Genomic DNA, 15,976 nt, shown 5'->3' with positions numbered 1-15,976 from the left:
GACAAGTCACAGTTTAGACGCCTTAAAAAGTACTTTTCAAAGTAAAACATTACAAAGGTATTACAATGAAAATGAGAAAACAGACTTCTTGTGAGTTTCTAATGAATGTGAAATATATCTGATTCTCTTTCACTTCAATTACACCACAAGCCGCAGGGACAAAATCATCACGTGTACGTTATATGCTGATCTGACCAGTATGTCATCACTACTTTAGTCTAAAGTTCCGGTTAAATTCTGCTGAAGTTTAACAAAACAGAATGCAACTGGAGTGTGGCAAAGAGAACCAGAGCCAGAGAGTAGCTGACGTGGTAAAAGCAGGTTCTTCTCTGAAACTACTGGAACTGGGGAAAAGAGAGCTCAGGAGAGCGGCGGGCTCAATCCAGAAAGCAGTGTGGACAAGCAAGGAGAGGGGTGGGGGTGGGGGGTGGAAAATCGCTACGAAGTTAGGGGAGTTCTGGCCAAACCAACTCGACAGGATTCTCTGCAAGGCAGGCCAGGGGGACCAGCTACCACCCAGGGGTGGTGGGGAATGAGGAGTTTGACCAGGTACCAAGGACCATCAGACAGTGCGGGTGGGAGGCCCTTCTGACCGGACTTAGCGTGATCCCTACTAAAACTGGGCCGTGCAGGCCCGACGAGGACGCACACGGAGGCTGAGGCCTGGAGGCTTAGAGGGCCTGGCTGGACGCGGGGCCAGGAGAAAGCCTTCGTCAGTGCAAGCACGGAGAACTGGCACGTGGCCTCTTCCCCAAATTTCCAAGTGAAATGTCCAAAAGACAAGGTTCCCACGTGCAGATGTGGACATTCCATGAAAGAGAATACAGAAAAGGAGAGTTCAGGCCAGTGCTGACTCGCACTCACTGTACATGCCGTTGTAAATAATTCTATGAATATAAAATATCTTACTGTGCTTCTAAAAAGATGCCAGTCCCCAAAATTCATATTCATCTCCTTCTTCAGTTCATCAATGTTACACTGAGCTAACACACGGCCATTTATGTTTGCCTGAATCAAAACAAATGCAAAATAAAAACACACAAAATATGAGATATTCTGAAAGAGCAGCAATTAGAAAGTACATTTATATTAGTACTAAAAAAGTCATTACAGGCCAGAAAATACCGACCTAAAAAAGGTTATTAACCTGTGTAACAGGACAATAAACAAGCTGACTCTGATCAACGTGTGCCACTCCGTAGTTTTCCAAGTGTCGTCGCACAGGTGAAGCAAGTCACGCTTCAGGCAGGGACCAACCCAAGATCCAACCCTTCCAACTCTTTCCAAAACTACCTACACCCTGTCGTGAGCAATAAACAGACCTGTGGGTTTGTCTCCTCTAATCCTGTGACATACGAACACGAACCGAAGCTTCTGGGAGGGGTGCAGACATCTGTTCTTGAAAGTGTGTCAGTCACAGACCAAGTTCTAAGTGAAGTCAGCTCGGACGAGCCCGTTTATCAGCTACGTTAGAGAACTGCAGCCATTAAGAATGTCCACCCACGAGTTTCCCGATTTATTAAAGTCTTTTTAAAAAATGTTTGTTTGATTATTATTTTTAATTTACCTCCAAGTTAGTTAGCATATAGCGTGACAATGATTTCAGGAGTAGATTCCTTAATGCCCCTCACCCATTTAGCCCATCCCCCCCCCCCCCCCCCCCCCCCCCCCCCCCCCCCCCCCCGCACACCCCGTCCAGTAACCCTCTGTTTGTTCTCCGTATTTGAAAGTCTCTTATATTTTGTCCCCCTCCCTGTTTTTATATTACTTTTGCTTCCCTTCCCTCTTGTTCATCTGTTTTGTATCTTAAAGTCCTCATATGAGTGAAGTCATAGGATATTTGCCCTTCTCTGGCTAATTTCACTTAGCATAATACCTTCTAGTTCCATCCACGTAGTTGCAAATGGCAAGATTTCATTCTTTTTGATTGCCGAGTAATACCATTGTCTATATATACCATGTCTTCTTTATTCATTCATCCATCGATGGACATTTGGGGTCTTTCCATACTTTGGCTGTTGCTGATAGGACAGTGCTACTATAAACACTGGAGTGCATGTGTCCCTTCGAAACAGCACCCCTGTGTCCCCTGGATAAACACCTGGTAGCACAGTTGCTGGGTCGTAGGGTAGTTCTAGTTTTAATTTTTTAAGGAACCTCCATACTGCTTTCCAGAGCAGCTGCACCAGTTTGCATTCCCACCAGCCGTGCAAAAGGATTCCTCTTTTCCTGCATCCTCACCAACATCTGTTGTTGCCTGAGTTGTTAACGTTGGCCATTCTGACAGGTGTGAGGTGGTATCTCGTGGTTCTGATTTGTATTTCTCTGATGATGAGTGACGCTGAGCATCATTTCATGTGTCTGTTGGCCATTTGAATGTCTTCTTTGAAGAAGTGTCTGTTCGTGTCTTTAGCCCATTTCTCCACTGGATTATTTGTTTTTGGGGTGTTGAGTTTGATAAGTTCTTTATAGATTTTGGATACTAACCCTTTATCTGATATGTCATTTGCAAATATCTTCTCCAATTCTGTGGGTTGCCTTTTAGGTTTGCTGATTGTTTCCTTTGCTGTGCAGAAGCTTTTTATCTCGATGAGGTCCTAACAGTTCATTTTGCTTTTGTTTCCCTTGCCTCCGGAGATGTTTTGTGTAAGAAGTTGCTGTGGCCAAAGTCAAATAGGTTCTTGCCTGCTCTCTCCTCGAGGACTTCAATGGCTTCCTGTCTTACGTTTAGGTCTTTCGTCCATTTTGAGTTCATTTCTGTGTGTGGTGTAAGACAGTGGTCCAGGTTCATCCTTCTGCATGTCGCCGTCCAGTTCTCCCAGCACCACTTGCTGAAGAGACTGTCTTTATTCCATTGAATATCCTTTCCTGCTTTGTCAAAGATGAGTTGGCCATTTCTGGGTTCTCTATTCTGTTCCATTGATGATTAGGTCTCTTTAATTCCAGCTTCCCCCAAAGAACAGATGAATTTTCTTTATTAATAAGAGGTAGCTTGCTGATTTTACAAAACACAAAGCCTGGTTTGATTAACTATGGTAAAAGTATGGAGTACTCGTGTTTAAAAGTGATAGAACGAGGGGGCATGGGTGACTCAGTCAGTTGAGCGTCTGACTCATGATCTTGCCTCAGGTCACGGTCTCACGGTTTAGGGGATGGAGCCTCGCATGGGGCTCTGTGCTGACAGTGCAGGGCCTGCTTGGGATTCTCCCTCCCTCTCTCTGCCCCTCCCCTGCTCGCTCAAGTTAATTATGAACACACAAGTACACACAGCAAGCCCATGACAGCCGTCCTGCTGCAGAAACGCAAGGCAGTCAGCAGCACTTAGAAAACCAGGGCTAAGATGGGCCTCAAAAGCCAGGCTGTCAGTAAAGAAAATGCTGTCGTGACGGAACCGAAACCGCCCAGGATCCACGCTGGAGGCCTCACTCTCTCCTGGCCCAGGACAGAGGGCCAGGCCTGCACCTTGGAAAGCCAATGCTGGGTGCTTCTGCCAGCAGGGATCAGCACTAACGGAAACTGACGTTATCCAAAACCTTTCTGACTAAACGTAGGTAAAGATTAGTAAAATGGTGTCTCGTTTACACGCTCATCATTCCTTACAAAACTTTTTAGATGCGGTTCTTTAAAGTATGTAGACATTCGAGGCTTGTTAGTCATGTTCTACTTCACTGCAGCAAAAGAAAAGGCATAACTTAGTGGAAACACCCCTCTGACGGGGACGCGGGCTTGTGGAACACGGAAGCCTGCCCTGAATCCCAGGCGTCCCTGGCCAACGTGGCGGTGGCGCTGGAAGAGCAGGAACCGGACGTGAGAGGAATGAACCTCCTCCCCGTGTGTGCCTCGCGCACCGAACCCACGAGCGCTCAGCAAATGGGACACGCTCCTAAGTCCTATGGCACAGACGAGTGAGAATGGGGGGAAATGAAGCAAGTGTGGGCTACTCTGATGATTGGGTCACAAATAAATAATACAAAGAAAACATAACAGGAAAAGCTTTTAAATGTCTAGGCTGCATATTGGAGACATGAGTTCTTGTTCATCTAAATGTGAAGTTCCTTAGAGCTTTGTATTTTTCATCAAGGCACATTTACTTATATTAGGTCATTAAAAAAAATACCATTGCGGGGCGCCTGGGCGGCTCAGTTGGTTAAGCATCTGACTTGACTCAGGTCATGATCTCACACTTTGTTGGAGCCCCGCATCGGGCTCCGTGCTGACAGTTCAGAGCCTGGAACCTGCTTCGGATTCTGTGTCTCCCTCTCTCTCTGCCCCTTCCCTCCACCCCTACTCATGCTCTGTCTCTTTCTCTCTCTAAAAAATAAACAAACATTAAAAAAATTTAAAAAATAACATTGTAATACAGCTATGTTCTTTTATCCATTTATAAACTAAGGAATAAGAGGGCAGTTTTAGGATACAAAATAGTAAAATCATGTTTCCATCTGGAGCTTTCCCATTTCACCAGAGAACCCATCTTTGAGAAGCTGAGGATGAGGAATGCGTTGTCCACAGAGCCCGGCCCGCGCCCTCGGCCCCGCTCCGAGCCGAGCCGGCAGGTCGGCGTGTACACACCTTTCTGATGGTCGCACAGTACTGCGGCAGCACGCTCTGGTCCAGCCCTTCGATCTGCTTCAGCCGCTCGCACACCGCATCCACGGTCATTGAATTCAGTGACGCCACCGCTCCCGGGGCTGGGCCCGACCCCTGGGTAAGCCACGGAGAAACACGTGCGTGAACAGCATTTCATGGCAGATGCAACGCCGCACATGACAGAGACACTCTCATGAAGTCACACTACGAAGTACACTGATTAATAACAGATTTTCAAACGGAAGTTGAAAACAACAAATGTGTGCAGTTTAGCTGCCGTTCTACTTTAAGGAGTGGCTTGTATTCTAGCAAATACAGCCTGATCAAAACCGCTTTTCTATGAAGACAGAACGTTCCACGAATCAAGCCTAGGCCAACTTCTCAAATGTTTACAGCCTGACCGCAGAAAAGTAGAATGCAGCGCTTAATAACAGGAAGGACAAAGGGTTAAAAAAAAAAAAGGAAGGAGAAAACAAGAAAGAAAAGGAACAAAGAGGGAAACTTACAGATGCCTGTACTATAAAAACACAAAGGATAAATCTATGAAATAATTTTGACATGCCTACACCTAACAGCTTTCAATGTCTTTACATACTACCGTTATGCTCTATAATAGCTGAAGTTTCCAGACCTTGATCAGATTTTATATCTCGGGAATTTAAAACCTCCCTCTAAGAATCTAAACAATAAGCATGTAAATATAAAACAGTAATATTACTTCTTAACACATGTGAAAGTAAATACAGCCCACGAAAATGTGGCTTCATTTAAAAGAAAAACCACAATAAGAAATAATTCTAGCATTTAGTTAGAAGAAGAACGCTTTCTGAATGTGGGGACACACTACAGGGGCATTTGCCCTGTGGTCAACCACCTTCGGTCTCAAGTGCAGATGAGGACGTGGAGGTCGAAAGAGCCTGAGTCGTGACCTCGAAGTCACAGAACAAACAGCCAGTGAGCAGTAGCTTTGGACCAGAACCTAACTTACCAGGTCTTACCACTTCCTATTTGCCTTGCTCCCACTGTCTATTTCTGAAGAGTTTAAAGAAACTATAACCACAATAAAGAAAAGACAAACCAACTAGTAGAGCAGATGAAGACAGCCTTCAAATGGTCTTCCCTGTTTACCATTCAATCTAACCTTAAACTAATAAGTCAGATTTAGCCTGTCCTCAAGGATGTGCACACTTGTATTTTCTCCTGCCTCTCTTACCATCACGGGGACAGTACAGCGTTACACGGCCCAAGCGGCCTGTTAGCCAGGTGCCAAACGCTATCTGTAGTGTGAGCGCACACACACAAGGAGCCTACGCACAGCATATGCCTTCGTCACACATAAGTACGCCAGGGAATGAGACTGTAGCGACGGGGAGCTGGAGTATTGATTTTACGACAGGGAGTCTTTGCAAGTTAACAAGTACGAGACGGGCCCATTAAAGTTTGGAGGTTAATGACTCAGAATGTACTGCACCAAACACGTTTACTCAGAGTTTGTTTTTAATTAAATATAAACTTTAAGCACGCCATATATTATATGGTCTGAGGCACAACTGCTTCAAAATATACTAACAGCAAAACACTAGCATTTCCATAAGTTAGTTTTCCTATCTCTACACACAGTTCTACTTTCTGCCTGGAGGAGGGCGGCCAATATTCAAGGTGTTACTTATGCAGTATCTATCTACTGTGGGAATGTCAAATGCTTTCTATGAATTCTTAATAACCATACCTGTTTTTTCTTCCTTTCCTTTTCCACAACTTTACTGAGATATAATTCACACACCCTACGACTCTCCCTTTTAAAGTGTAGGACTCAGCAGTTTTAGTGCATTGGCACAGTTCTATAGCCGTCACCACCATCCATTTTCTGGCACTTTCATGGCCCCAAAAAGAAAAGCCTGTGTCCATCCCTCCAACACCCACTCCCAGCCCCTGCTGGCTACTAATCTCTCTGTCTCCAGATGCACCTGCTGGGGACACTGTACGTGGTTGGAGCCACATGACATGTGACCACGTTACAGCGCGTGCTAGGACTTCATTCTTTTTATTGATGGATAATACTCCTCGTTTAAATGGTCTCCATTACAGTCTTCCAAACATTTTTATTACTCAACCTGTCTCTTCTCTCTGGATACATTTATGCTTTACATATTCTTGGTTCAAAAATCACAACTAAACAGTTTGATCAACAAAATAAATAATTATCATAATGGATTCTAACTTATTCTGTGTAGGATGAGTCCACACTGATATAAAGGAATAACTGAATAAGAGAAATAATTGAGTAAGTGAAAATAAGTAACTGAATAAATAATTGAGGAATAAAAGACAGCTTTTCCTTATAGAAGTGAATTAATCAATGTAGAAGAAAGAAACAGAAAGTTACCATTAAGAAAACACCACAATAATAGTGGCTGTATATAGGATGCGTCACTGTGTACTAAACCTAATGGGCAAAAGTAGAAGCAGAAACAGGCTATTTGCAGAGTATAAAAGTATCTCTCCCAAGACACTTCTTCATTACAGAGGAAGAAATAAAACTTCACAGCGCCAAAGCCTGGCCGGCGCCCCCTCCGCCAAGGGGTCAAGGGCAACACGGGCAGCAGGAAGTGAGGCTCGGGCAACACAGACCCGCCAACAGGATCCGCTCACAAGGGCAGCACGCCGTTCCGGGGAGCCTCTGCCCAGAGATGTCAAGGTCATGGAAGACCAGGAAGGAGCAAGGAACTGTCAAGTCACAGATCAGAGAACTCGAAGGAGGAACAGCAACAAACACAACTGGGATTGGCTCTTGGACCACAACAGTGACGTTAGAGGAAAACCGGTGAAATCAAGCGCAGTCTGCAGGGAGTTAACAGGAGTGCGCCAACTCTAACTTCTGCTCTTAAACAGTACGCTACAGTCATGGAAGATGTTAACACAAAGGGAGTACTATTTTTGTGCCTTTAAGTCCAAAATTATTTTAAAGTAAAATGTTTTTTTTAATCTCCCAAAAACTCTATTTCTGACTATGCTAAAAAGGAAAAGTATCATGGCCATGGAGGAAATTAACTCTGGCAGCTCGGCGGGGAACAGAGACTGTCAGAGGACCTTCTCTCCACAGAGGATCTGGGAACTCAACTACTGAGCCATGCTGACAGATGCTACTCTCGTCCTTTGAAAAAACAAAGTTCCACATAATTTTGCTCTCATGCACCTTTAAAACTTTTGCATTTTATCAACTATTTTAAAACAGAATTTCTGTAGCATTGGGGATTATGTAGAAAATATATATTCTCTGAATGACTTTTAGAGGCTTTATAAGAAAAGATAAACAAACACATGACCCTAAGATCCCAAAGCTAGAGTCTGACTCCTGATTATATATAGGTAGGACGTTACCAAGGTAAGGAGTAAATTGTCAATAAACTAAAATATGTTATCATGTGCTTCTCTATCTCATGGGAGAGAAGGTAGTCACCTGCCAGGCCTTCTCTAAAATAACCACATGTAGGGGCGCGCAGGGGCTCCGTCGGTGAGGCATCCAGCCCTCGGTTTCTGCTTAGGTTGTGTTCTCACAGGTTTGTGGGACCGAGCCCCACGTGGGGCCCCAGGGCTGACAGCACGAAGCAGGCTTTCCCTCTCCCCGACTCCCCCCACCGCACAGCCGTTCTCTCTCTAGATAAATATGCATTGAAAATAACCACACATCATACAATTCATCTGGAACCAAATGATTTTAGTAACCAAAATAACGATTTTTGCATGGAAATCTCATAAAAGGAAGGCCACAGAGTACAAAAGTGATAGGAAAAAGGGTACTTAATAATTCAACAGGTAAATTAATAGAAAATGAATTCTATTACTCTGACAAAATACAGAATGGTAATAGTCTAAAGTTCATCGTGCATTCTTATTTGAAAGAAACCAGTTGTAAGTCTAGGACAGATCAGTTCAGCATATATCACAATTTATTTTTTTAAATTTTCTAATGCAGATATTTGAACATAGAAGATGTTAGTTTGTTTAAACTGTTAACTATAAACTTCAAAATGCACACAAATCAGAATTTCTTCAGGGAAAAGTAAAGCGAACAAAACAGACTGGAATCACCTTGATGTAACGACATTGTTTTATATCGTGAGTAGATTAAAACTACACTCTGAAACACTATCAATTCTGGTAAATTTATTAAAGAAGCTTAGAAGTGATTAGCCAGAATGAGTGCCATGCAGAGGCTGAAAGCGGCTACGAAAATAAGTCAGGCACTGACGTAGCGCAGACTGACCAACGGCCCAGCGTGAGGTGCCAATGCTTGCTTCTACTGGTCTAACAGGAAAGTGAGTAAAATCGCACTGGAAGTTTCTGTACCTGCCTTTGCTTGTTAACCCCAGAGGCACACGGCTTTCAGGAAGGAATAAAACAGAATGAAGGACACGAGCTTCAGTACGACATCAGGTAACATGTACACACACAGGCGGCGCGCGTCACCCCGCAGACTCGCCGTCACTTTGAACAAACACCCTCGCAGCAGCTCCCGGCAAGGAACACGCATGCGCAGGCACACCCCCCCCCACACACACACACGCGTGCACACACACAGGCTAGTGTAATGTCATCAACATGCTCTCGGTAACATTAAAACTGTACTCTCAGAACACACAGTCTTTCTATTAAAAAAATAAATCCTGGGCCATACACTCAATAAGAAAACCAGGTAAACAAAACGTGCTATGAAAAGTCAATATTCCTACCACCTGCCAGAATAAAATTAATATTTAAATATTCTGATTTAAAACTGCAACTGAAGATAACCAATTTAATAATAAGACGTAAGCACTTGGAATTCGCCTGAGCTCCTCGTAAAACGACCTATTACCTAGCCACCCTCTACCTAATGTTCAGAAACCTGCTTTTCAAATTTGGGCTTTTGTTTTGCTGGCTGTTCGCCACACGGTAGATGCACTAAAACACCATTTGAAAAGAAAGTCTTAAGAGCTTATGGCTCAAGAAATCCTAGACGTGAATCAAAACGCATCTGCACAGTGTGATTAAGAGCACCGTCTCGTGAGCACATCTTTACAACTCCCATTCGGAGCAGATGCCACTGCTGCCGATTATTCCTCTACACCCGTCAGGTTGGTGGTAAAACCCGTTAAAGAGTGAAAATAATCTACAGATGACTGATGACACCGATTCCCAGTTAACTTACAACATTGTTTTAACAAAGGGCAGTGTGCCGCTGGCCTGTCAGAGCTGTCCTTTCACATACTCAGGATCTGCAACCCCTAACAGGAGTCTCTTCTTCTAACTTACATATCAACCTTATAAATAGGATTTTCAGAAATATATATACTATATAGAGTATATATGTGGAGACTGGAAAAAACATCAAAAAGGAGTGCTAATGAAATTACAGCTTAGTATAAGATACCCAAAACATAAAAGAAAGCTACTGGTAACCTAGCTGGGAAATATAACTTATTCTTCAGATTACATGAGAAGTAATAATGAGGTCAAGTTGACGGACAAGGCATCAAACTACATTTTAAGGGTGATCTTTAAAAGAAAAAGTACTAAAAACTGCAATGAATATGATTCTGTTATATTTTATCTTCCAACTGTACACAGTATTTCAATGATATTACTGTAGTATATTTCTGTGGAAATATCTCTGCTAACTTTGTTGCAGTGTATTAATTGCTTAGAAAAAGAAAGTTTTCTTGAGTTGAAGTCTGGCACAAAGACTGCCGAAGGGATTCCAAAGTGACTCAGTGTATTCTGAAGGGAATACAATTTTTCACTATATTATTAAAGGAAAACAAGTGAATACTTTTCCATACTGGAACAGAATAATAAAAATGCACTGCTAAAAGACTTTAGAAAGTAGGAGGGGCCCTGACAGAAGCCACTGTGAGGTGACAGGTGCCTGCACTCTACATCAAGCCTGAAACATGCCCATTCCTTACCCACAGCGTCTTTAGCCTTCTTGTCCAAGTCCGCTCCTGGACAACGAGAGACAGCTTGATTTGGACACACGCTTGTCTGAAAACAGGTTTAAGTTTTAAGCCAGTGGTGGAAATAAAAACTCTCTACCACTGAGCCCCATCTTTTTTTACTTTTTTACTGAGTTACTCCGCCAGCTGGACCCAGTTTAATGAAAGCCAAGACCTCTGTTTGCAGATTTCATCATTCTCAAACAGCACACCGGAAGTAAGGACGCTGTTCGGGACCCTGCCTTTGCAGTTCTCAAGTTCTTCAGTTACACTTCGTACTAATCATTTTCGAGACTTTGCAATGCGGTATAAAAGTGATCTAAAGAGAGGTGTCTAAAGGAATCGAGTAAACCCTGTGGCAGGGAAGGCTGACAAAGGGCGACCTCGGAGCCCGAGCGTTCCTGCGGCGGCCTTCGGGCCGGTGAGCTCGGTGTGGGCGGGGGTTCCGTCTGTCGTGGTCACTGCGGCATCCCACTAGAATCGTGCCTGGCAGATACTCAGTAGATGCGTGCAGCCCGGCAGTGACCACCCAGGTCTTGGTAGTAGTCAGTGCTAAACAGCTCCAGGATGATAAAAGGATAAAGAAAGGGGCTGTAGCATTCCTTCCTTTGAAGGACTTCTTTTCGGTGAAAACGGTTTCCACCATGAGCAGCATGCCTTACCGGAAAACAGACGGACTGCTCCGCCGAGCAGCCTGAAACACTGAACAAAATGCCCCCGAGGAGGCCTGGCCTGAGCCAAGCCCGCCCTACTGGGTCCTTCCCTTGGTGGCCCCGGAACGCTCGGATGCCACGACTTCCTAGTGGGAATCAGACTGAAAGAAAGTAAAGGCACCAAGTAATTCCCTAGAAGGCAGTCAAATTTTAACGTATGCGGGGCACTCAACCCAGAAATCCTTCTAAATTCTAAGAACACAAATTGATGGATACCTTTTGCGCCAGAGAAGCATCAACAGATAAAAGGCTGAGTTAACCTAAACCGAATGGTGTATTTGTACACTATTCTCACTATTGAGACAGAGGTAATTTAATTTAACATGAAACGGTTTTAATTTCTGAGTCTCTAAAGCTCCATGAAATCTGCCTTTGGTGTAGTAATAATAATACTCATTAAGTACTTAAAGTATGCTACGGCTGAGTAATCCTTAAATCAGACCTATGGGGTAGGCCTGCTTTTTCCAGATGAAAAGGTTGGCTACCCACAAGGTTAAGTAATTGCTCGAAGGCAAAGAGCTCACGGCCGGGGTCTATCTGACTTCAGATCAAGTGCCTGGCTAAGGCACGCTCCGTCTTAACGGGGCAGAGGAGGCAGCACCGCGCCCGAGGCCCGGGCCGTGACACAGGCCGCACGGACCCCAGCACAGCGGGCGCTCCGCTCCTGGACACCTCAGTCTCACAGAGCCCCGAACGCTCTTCCGGAGCACGAAGCTGCACTAGCGTCCCCGAGGGTCCTCAAGAGCAAGGCCAGTCCACGGCGGGACTTTTACTGGTTTTATGAACTGCAGTTCTGAGTAATATTTAATTTCTGAGAAGAACTTCTTTAAAAAAGCACCTTCCTAGCTCTGATATTCCGGGGAACATATCTTGGGTCCGATGTTACGTTTTTGCCCAGTTTTATAAGATTTGGCATATATTTTCTCTAGTATAAAATTATATTTTAAAGTTAGCAAAGAGTCTTCTATTTTACATCTTCACTTCTGTGAAACACTTGGACACGCCAGTAACCTATCGGGTGAGTCCCTGGCTGCCCTTCACAAGAAGCTATCATCATCAGGGTTCCACTGTGTGAGAAAACCCAATGGTTTTCATAAGGCTCTGCTTTATAAAGGTTTACCAGAATTCCTTACGGTAAAAAAAGATGGGACCATGTGTATTAAGAAGTACCAGTTGGTTAACCCTTTATGGGCTTGCTTTACCGGTGGCATTCTGTATTTATTTTTACTCGTCATTCTGTGTCTGTAAAGACAAGACAATTTGTCCAAAACTGTCTGTGTAGCTCCCGGCTTGTCTGGAAGCACCTCCGGTCGCCACCTGCTCCGAGCGGGGGCAGGTGAACGAGCAGGCGGCCCCGACCACAGTCCTGCCACCTCAGAACCAGAAGCGCTGCTACTACAGGACCGGGAAGCCGTACGCGCCACCAAGGGCTGAACAGTGTTTCTGTTAACGACTGCTTTGTCGGTCCAGCTACGAAGGGCCCAGGCAAGGCTCCCATGTGCAGACGCTGCTTCACATTTCCACCACGGCTTTGAATTTGGCTTTGAGCTAAGTGTCTACTGTTACTAGTCTTCTAGCAAACAAATTTTACATGCTATTGTCATTGTTAATTTCTCAAAAGCACAGAAAGCTTGATAAGCATTTATTATTCACTAGGCCAATCACAAGACTACCTTTTAATTTTAAAAGAACAGCAAATAGTATGGTTATTTTACTAAACAAAGGCACTAATGTAGACAGAGCACCTTTACTCTTTGTTATTGGGCTTCTAAACACATCACAAGAATTGCATTATTTCCCCTTCCCCAAAAACTCATTTCAAATTTGCTTAATGCTCCTTCACTGGTCCCTGAAAGAAACTACAGATATCTTTTAATTGTAAGTATGTGCCCAGACACTCGAGCACGGGGACAGCTACCATTTCAGCATGTCTCTGTCAGTAAGACCATCGAATTCTTCACAGTATCTGATTTTCATCAAAAGTTTGCTAAGGAATTTTGGCTTAGAGAATTGCGTTACATGCATGAATGTATGTATGAAAGGCTCTCTGACTAAAGTAAAAGTCTTTCTTGCATACAGTGGCAATGATCCACGGATTAAAGATTCCCCCAACACCCAAATAGAATTATTATGGTTTATTGTGTCTATTATTCCTGGATAATTGGAGTCACTCAAATACTTCAGAACATTAATGACTTAAAAAGAAACATCAGCTCCTCGATGAAAACACCAAGATGGATCTTTCTCTCTCTTACTAACATTAACTCAAAGGAAAGCAGAGTTAAAGAACTACTGCCTACCCAGATGCATGCTTTAAGTGAAAAAGTGTGGTAAGCTTAGGATGTAGCATTTCGCCATGCTAATTCTGACCGTTGTGTGCATTTCAGCACAGCTCTGGATTAAACAGATCAGGTTTACATGGGCATAACGGTCTGTAAATTAATCAAGAGCAGTTAAAATACCAATTGGGTTCCTAAATTCCACATTGAGTAAGTGAAGATTTTCAGGCTCATCACATTAAACATATTTCTTATTAAATACAAAATCTTGAATAATAAATATATGAAGTGATTTCCTATACAATTTTTGAAAAGAAACTCACTTTAAGGTGTGAGCCAAAAATAGGCTTAAATAATTCCAGTTATATAATGGACTACTGCCCCTGTTCATCTAGAAACTTTATTTTAACAAATACACAGATAAAGAAAAATAGTACATGCATGCTCAAGTCTCATAAACTGTGGACTGAGGTGAAGAATGAGACACTACAGATCCATCTCGGTCTACACCGTCTGGCTCCTAACGTCCTGCTGGGCTCCCCGGGGGGCTGGGGACACTTTCAGAACTGCAGGCCCAAGAAGACCCATCAAAGGTGAAAACGGAGCTCAATACTAAGGAACAAGTACCACCAAGTGACTCCTCCTGGTGGCCTGTTGAAACAAAAGCCCATCCCGCGTCATTGAAAAAGGGGAAAGTCACACATTAGCTTTTACATTAATCCGTGAGCTACCACTGTTAGTACTCAGCGAGTCTACCGGCGGCCAGCACAGCACAGAGGCAGAGTTAGGGGACTGCTGTCACCGCGGCTACGACAGTCGTTGCTGCTGCAGAAGCGGCGACAGGCCCGTGTCCCCAGCACAAGGCTACTCATTACCCTCAAGGAGTCTGTGGGCGAAGGCAGCCCCTCAGCAGCATCCTCCTTGATAACTTCCTACCAACACAGAACAGAGTGCGGGTCAGAGGTGAGGGGGCCGAGCGAGGGGACGGACGCACGCGGTGCTAACATGATCGCGACAAGGCTGAGACCTGGGCGTGGCTGGAGCTGCCCTCAGGGACACCTAAGTTTTAGATGGACAGTTTAAGTCCCACTGCTTTTATCTTCTAATTTGCAAACGTACATTAACAGGAAATCTCTTTTTCTTTCATCAAACATTAACAGGAAATCTCTTTTTCTTTCATCGTTAAACTAAGCTGACCGTCAGGAACACCCGGTAATTTACAATGTGTTTTGTTCTGGAGGGGATTCTATCACACATCTGAATAACTCCCTTGTCCTATTTAATTTCTGAAAATGCTCCTCCAAAAGACCCTCGAACTTTTATACCCCGGGGCTAACGGACCTACGTGTACACATGCACGGATACATACAGATACCGAGTTTGGATGTGTGCTTAGAAAGATATTAGAAACGAGCAGATGTAAAGGTTTAGATTGTAAAGTTTTGGTAACGAACACTGCATTATAAGCCAGAAGCTCTGGTTGTAGGAAACTCAGCATTTATTCACTGCAGCTGCTTGTCAGTTTCCTTCCATAGACATTTACCAGAAAGAAGAACAAAACACACTTTATGTTAGTAATAGCTTATGTGTCTTAACGCTATTTATAAAATAAGCTGCATTCTTTTGCGAGAGAAAGGAAATAACCGAACCACTACCGCTGTCTAGGTGTCTTATTAGATTAATACTTTAGTTACCCTTTTTTATACTTACTAGGCCATTGCTTTGATCTCTGGGCAAATTCGTTTTTACTGACGGACGTGAGATGAGGTGTTGGGAGCCGCCAGGGTAATACCTTGGCGTGTAAAGGTAGGGGGCAAAGAATGGCTATGGAGAAAACACGTAACAAAAGAAGGGGATAAACAATTACAGAAATCAAAATGTGATGAGATTTATCAAATGAAACTAACCAATAAAACACAACTCCAAATTTTGAATAACACAAGTGACAAAACAAAAGAAAAAGCACCTTACTCATAGTCTGTCAGTTATTAAACCCAAATTTAAGACTAGCACTTAAATTTCCATAATGTTGATTCAATATAAGGTTTTTACATCTTACAATCTGACACAAGAGTTTGTTTTAACATTTTTACGGGCTTACCATGTCTCAGTTTCTAAGTTATTTACCAATATTAACTCACAATCTCTTTTAAAATAAAAGGCAGAATGGGCTTTTAATAGAATACTATTCTTTACAAAAAAAGATGAGGCTAATCAAGACCAAAAAAGTCTCAATGTATATGGGAATATCCCAGCACGGATTCCAAGAATGTCACTACTCCGAGATCTTACTTTATGTCCTGTAGTCTAGAGTTTATCTCCTAAATAAGGTGTATTTGTTAATGGGGAATCCATTGTTTAGTGAGACTTGTAACTACTGTCTTTATTTGTAGCCAACTTCACATAAACAGGAGATATC

At 43.4% G+C, this 15,976-nt stretch overlaps 1 protein-coding gene across 1 annotated transcript in view; it reads right to left on the bottom strand.

Moving 5' to 3' along the window:
- KIDINS220 (kinase D interacting substrate 220) overlaps positions 1 to 15,976 on the bottom strand; it is a 90,642-nt gene that overhangs the window by 5,818 nt on the left and 68,848 nt on the right. Inside the window, exons 23-27 of the mRNA XM_029938576.1 lie at positions 15,268 to 15,381; positions 14,433 to 14,489; positions 8,941 to 8,973; positions 4,573 to 4,704; positions 910 to 1,008 (exon numbers count right to left, since the gene is read on the bottom strand). Coding sequence (XP_029794436.1) covers positions 910 to 1,008; positions 4,573 to 4,704; positions 8,941 to 8,973; positions 14,433 to 14,489; positions 15,268 to 15,381 — 435 coding nt within the window. The remainder of the gene's footprint in view (positions 1 to 909; positions 1,009 to 4,572; positions 4,705 to 8,940; positions 8,974 to 14,432; positions 14,490 to 15,267; positions 15,382 to 15,976) is intronic.

Source organism: Suricata suricatta, chromosome 4 (assembly GCF_006229205.1).
Source record: "Suricata suricatta isolate VVHF042 chromosome 4, meerkat_22Aug2017_6uvM2_HiC, whole genome shotgun sequence".
Taxonomy (NCBI): domain Eukaryota; kingdom Metazoa; phylum Chordata; class Mammalia; order Carnivora; family Herpestidae; genus Suricata; species Suricata suricatta.
The sequence above is the reverse complement of the archived record's forward strand: the minus strand, read 5'-3'. Positions and strand labels throughout refer to the sequence as shown.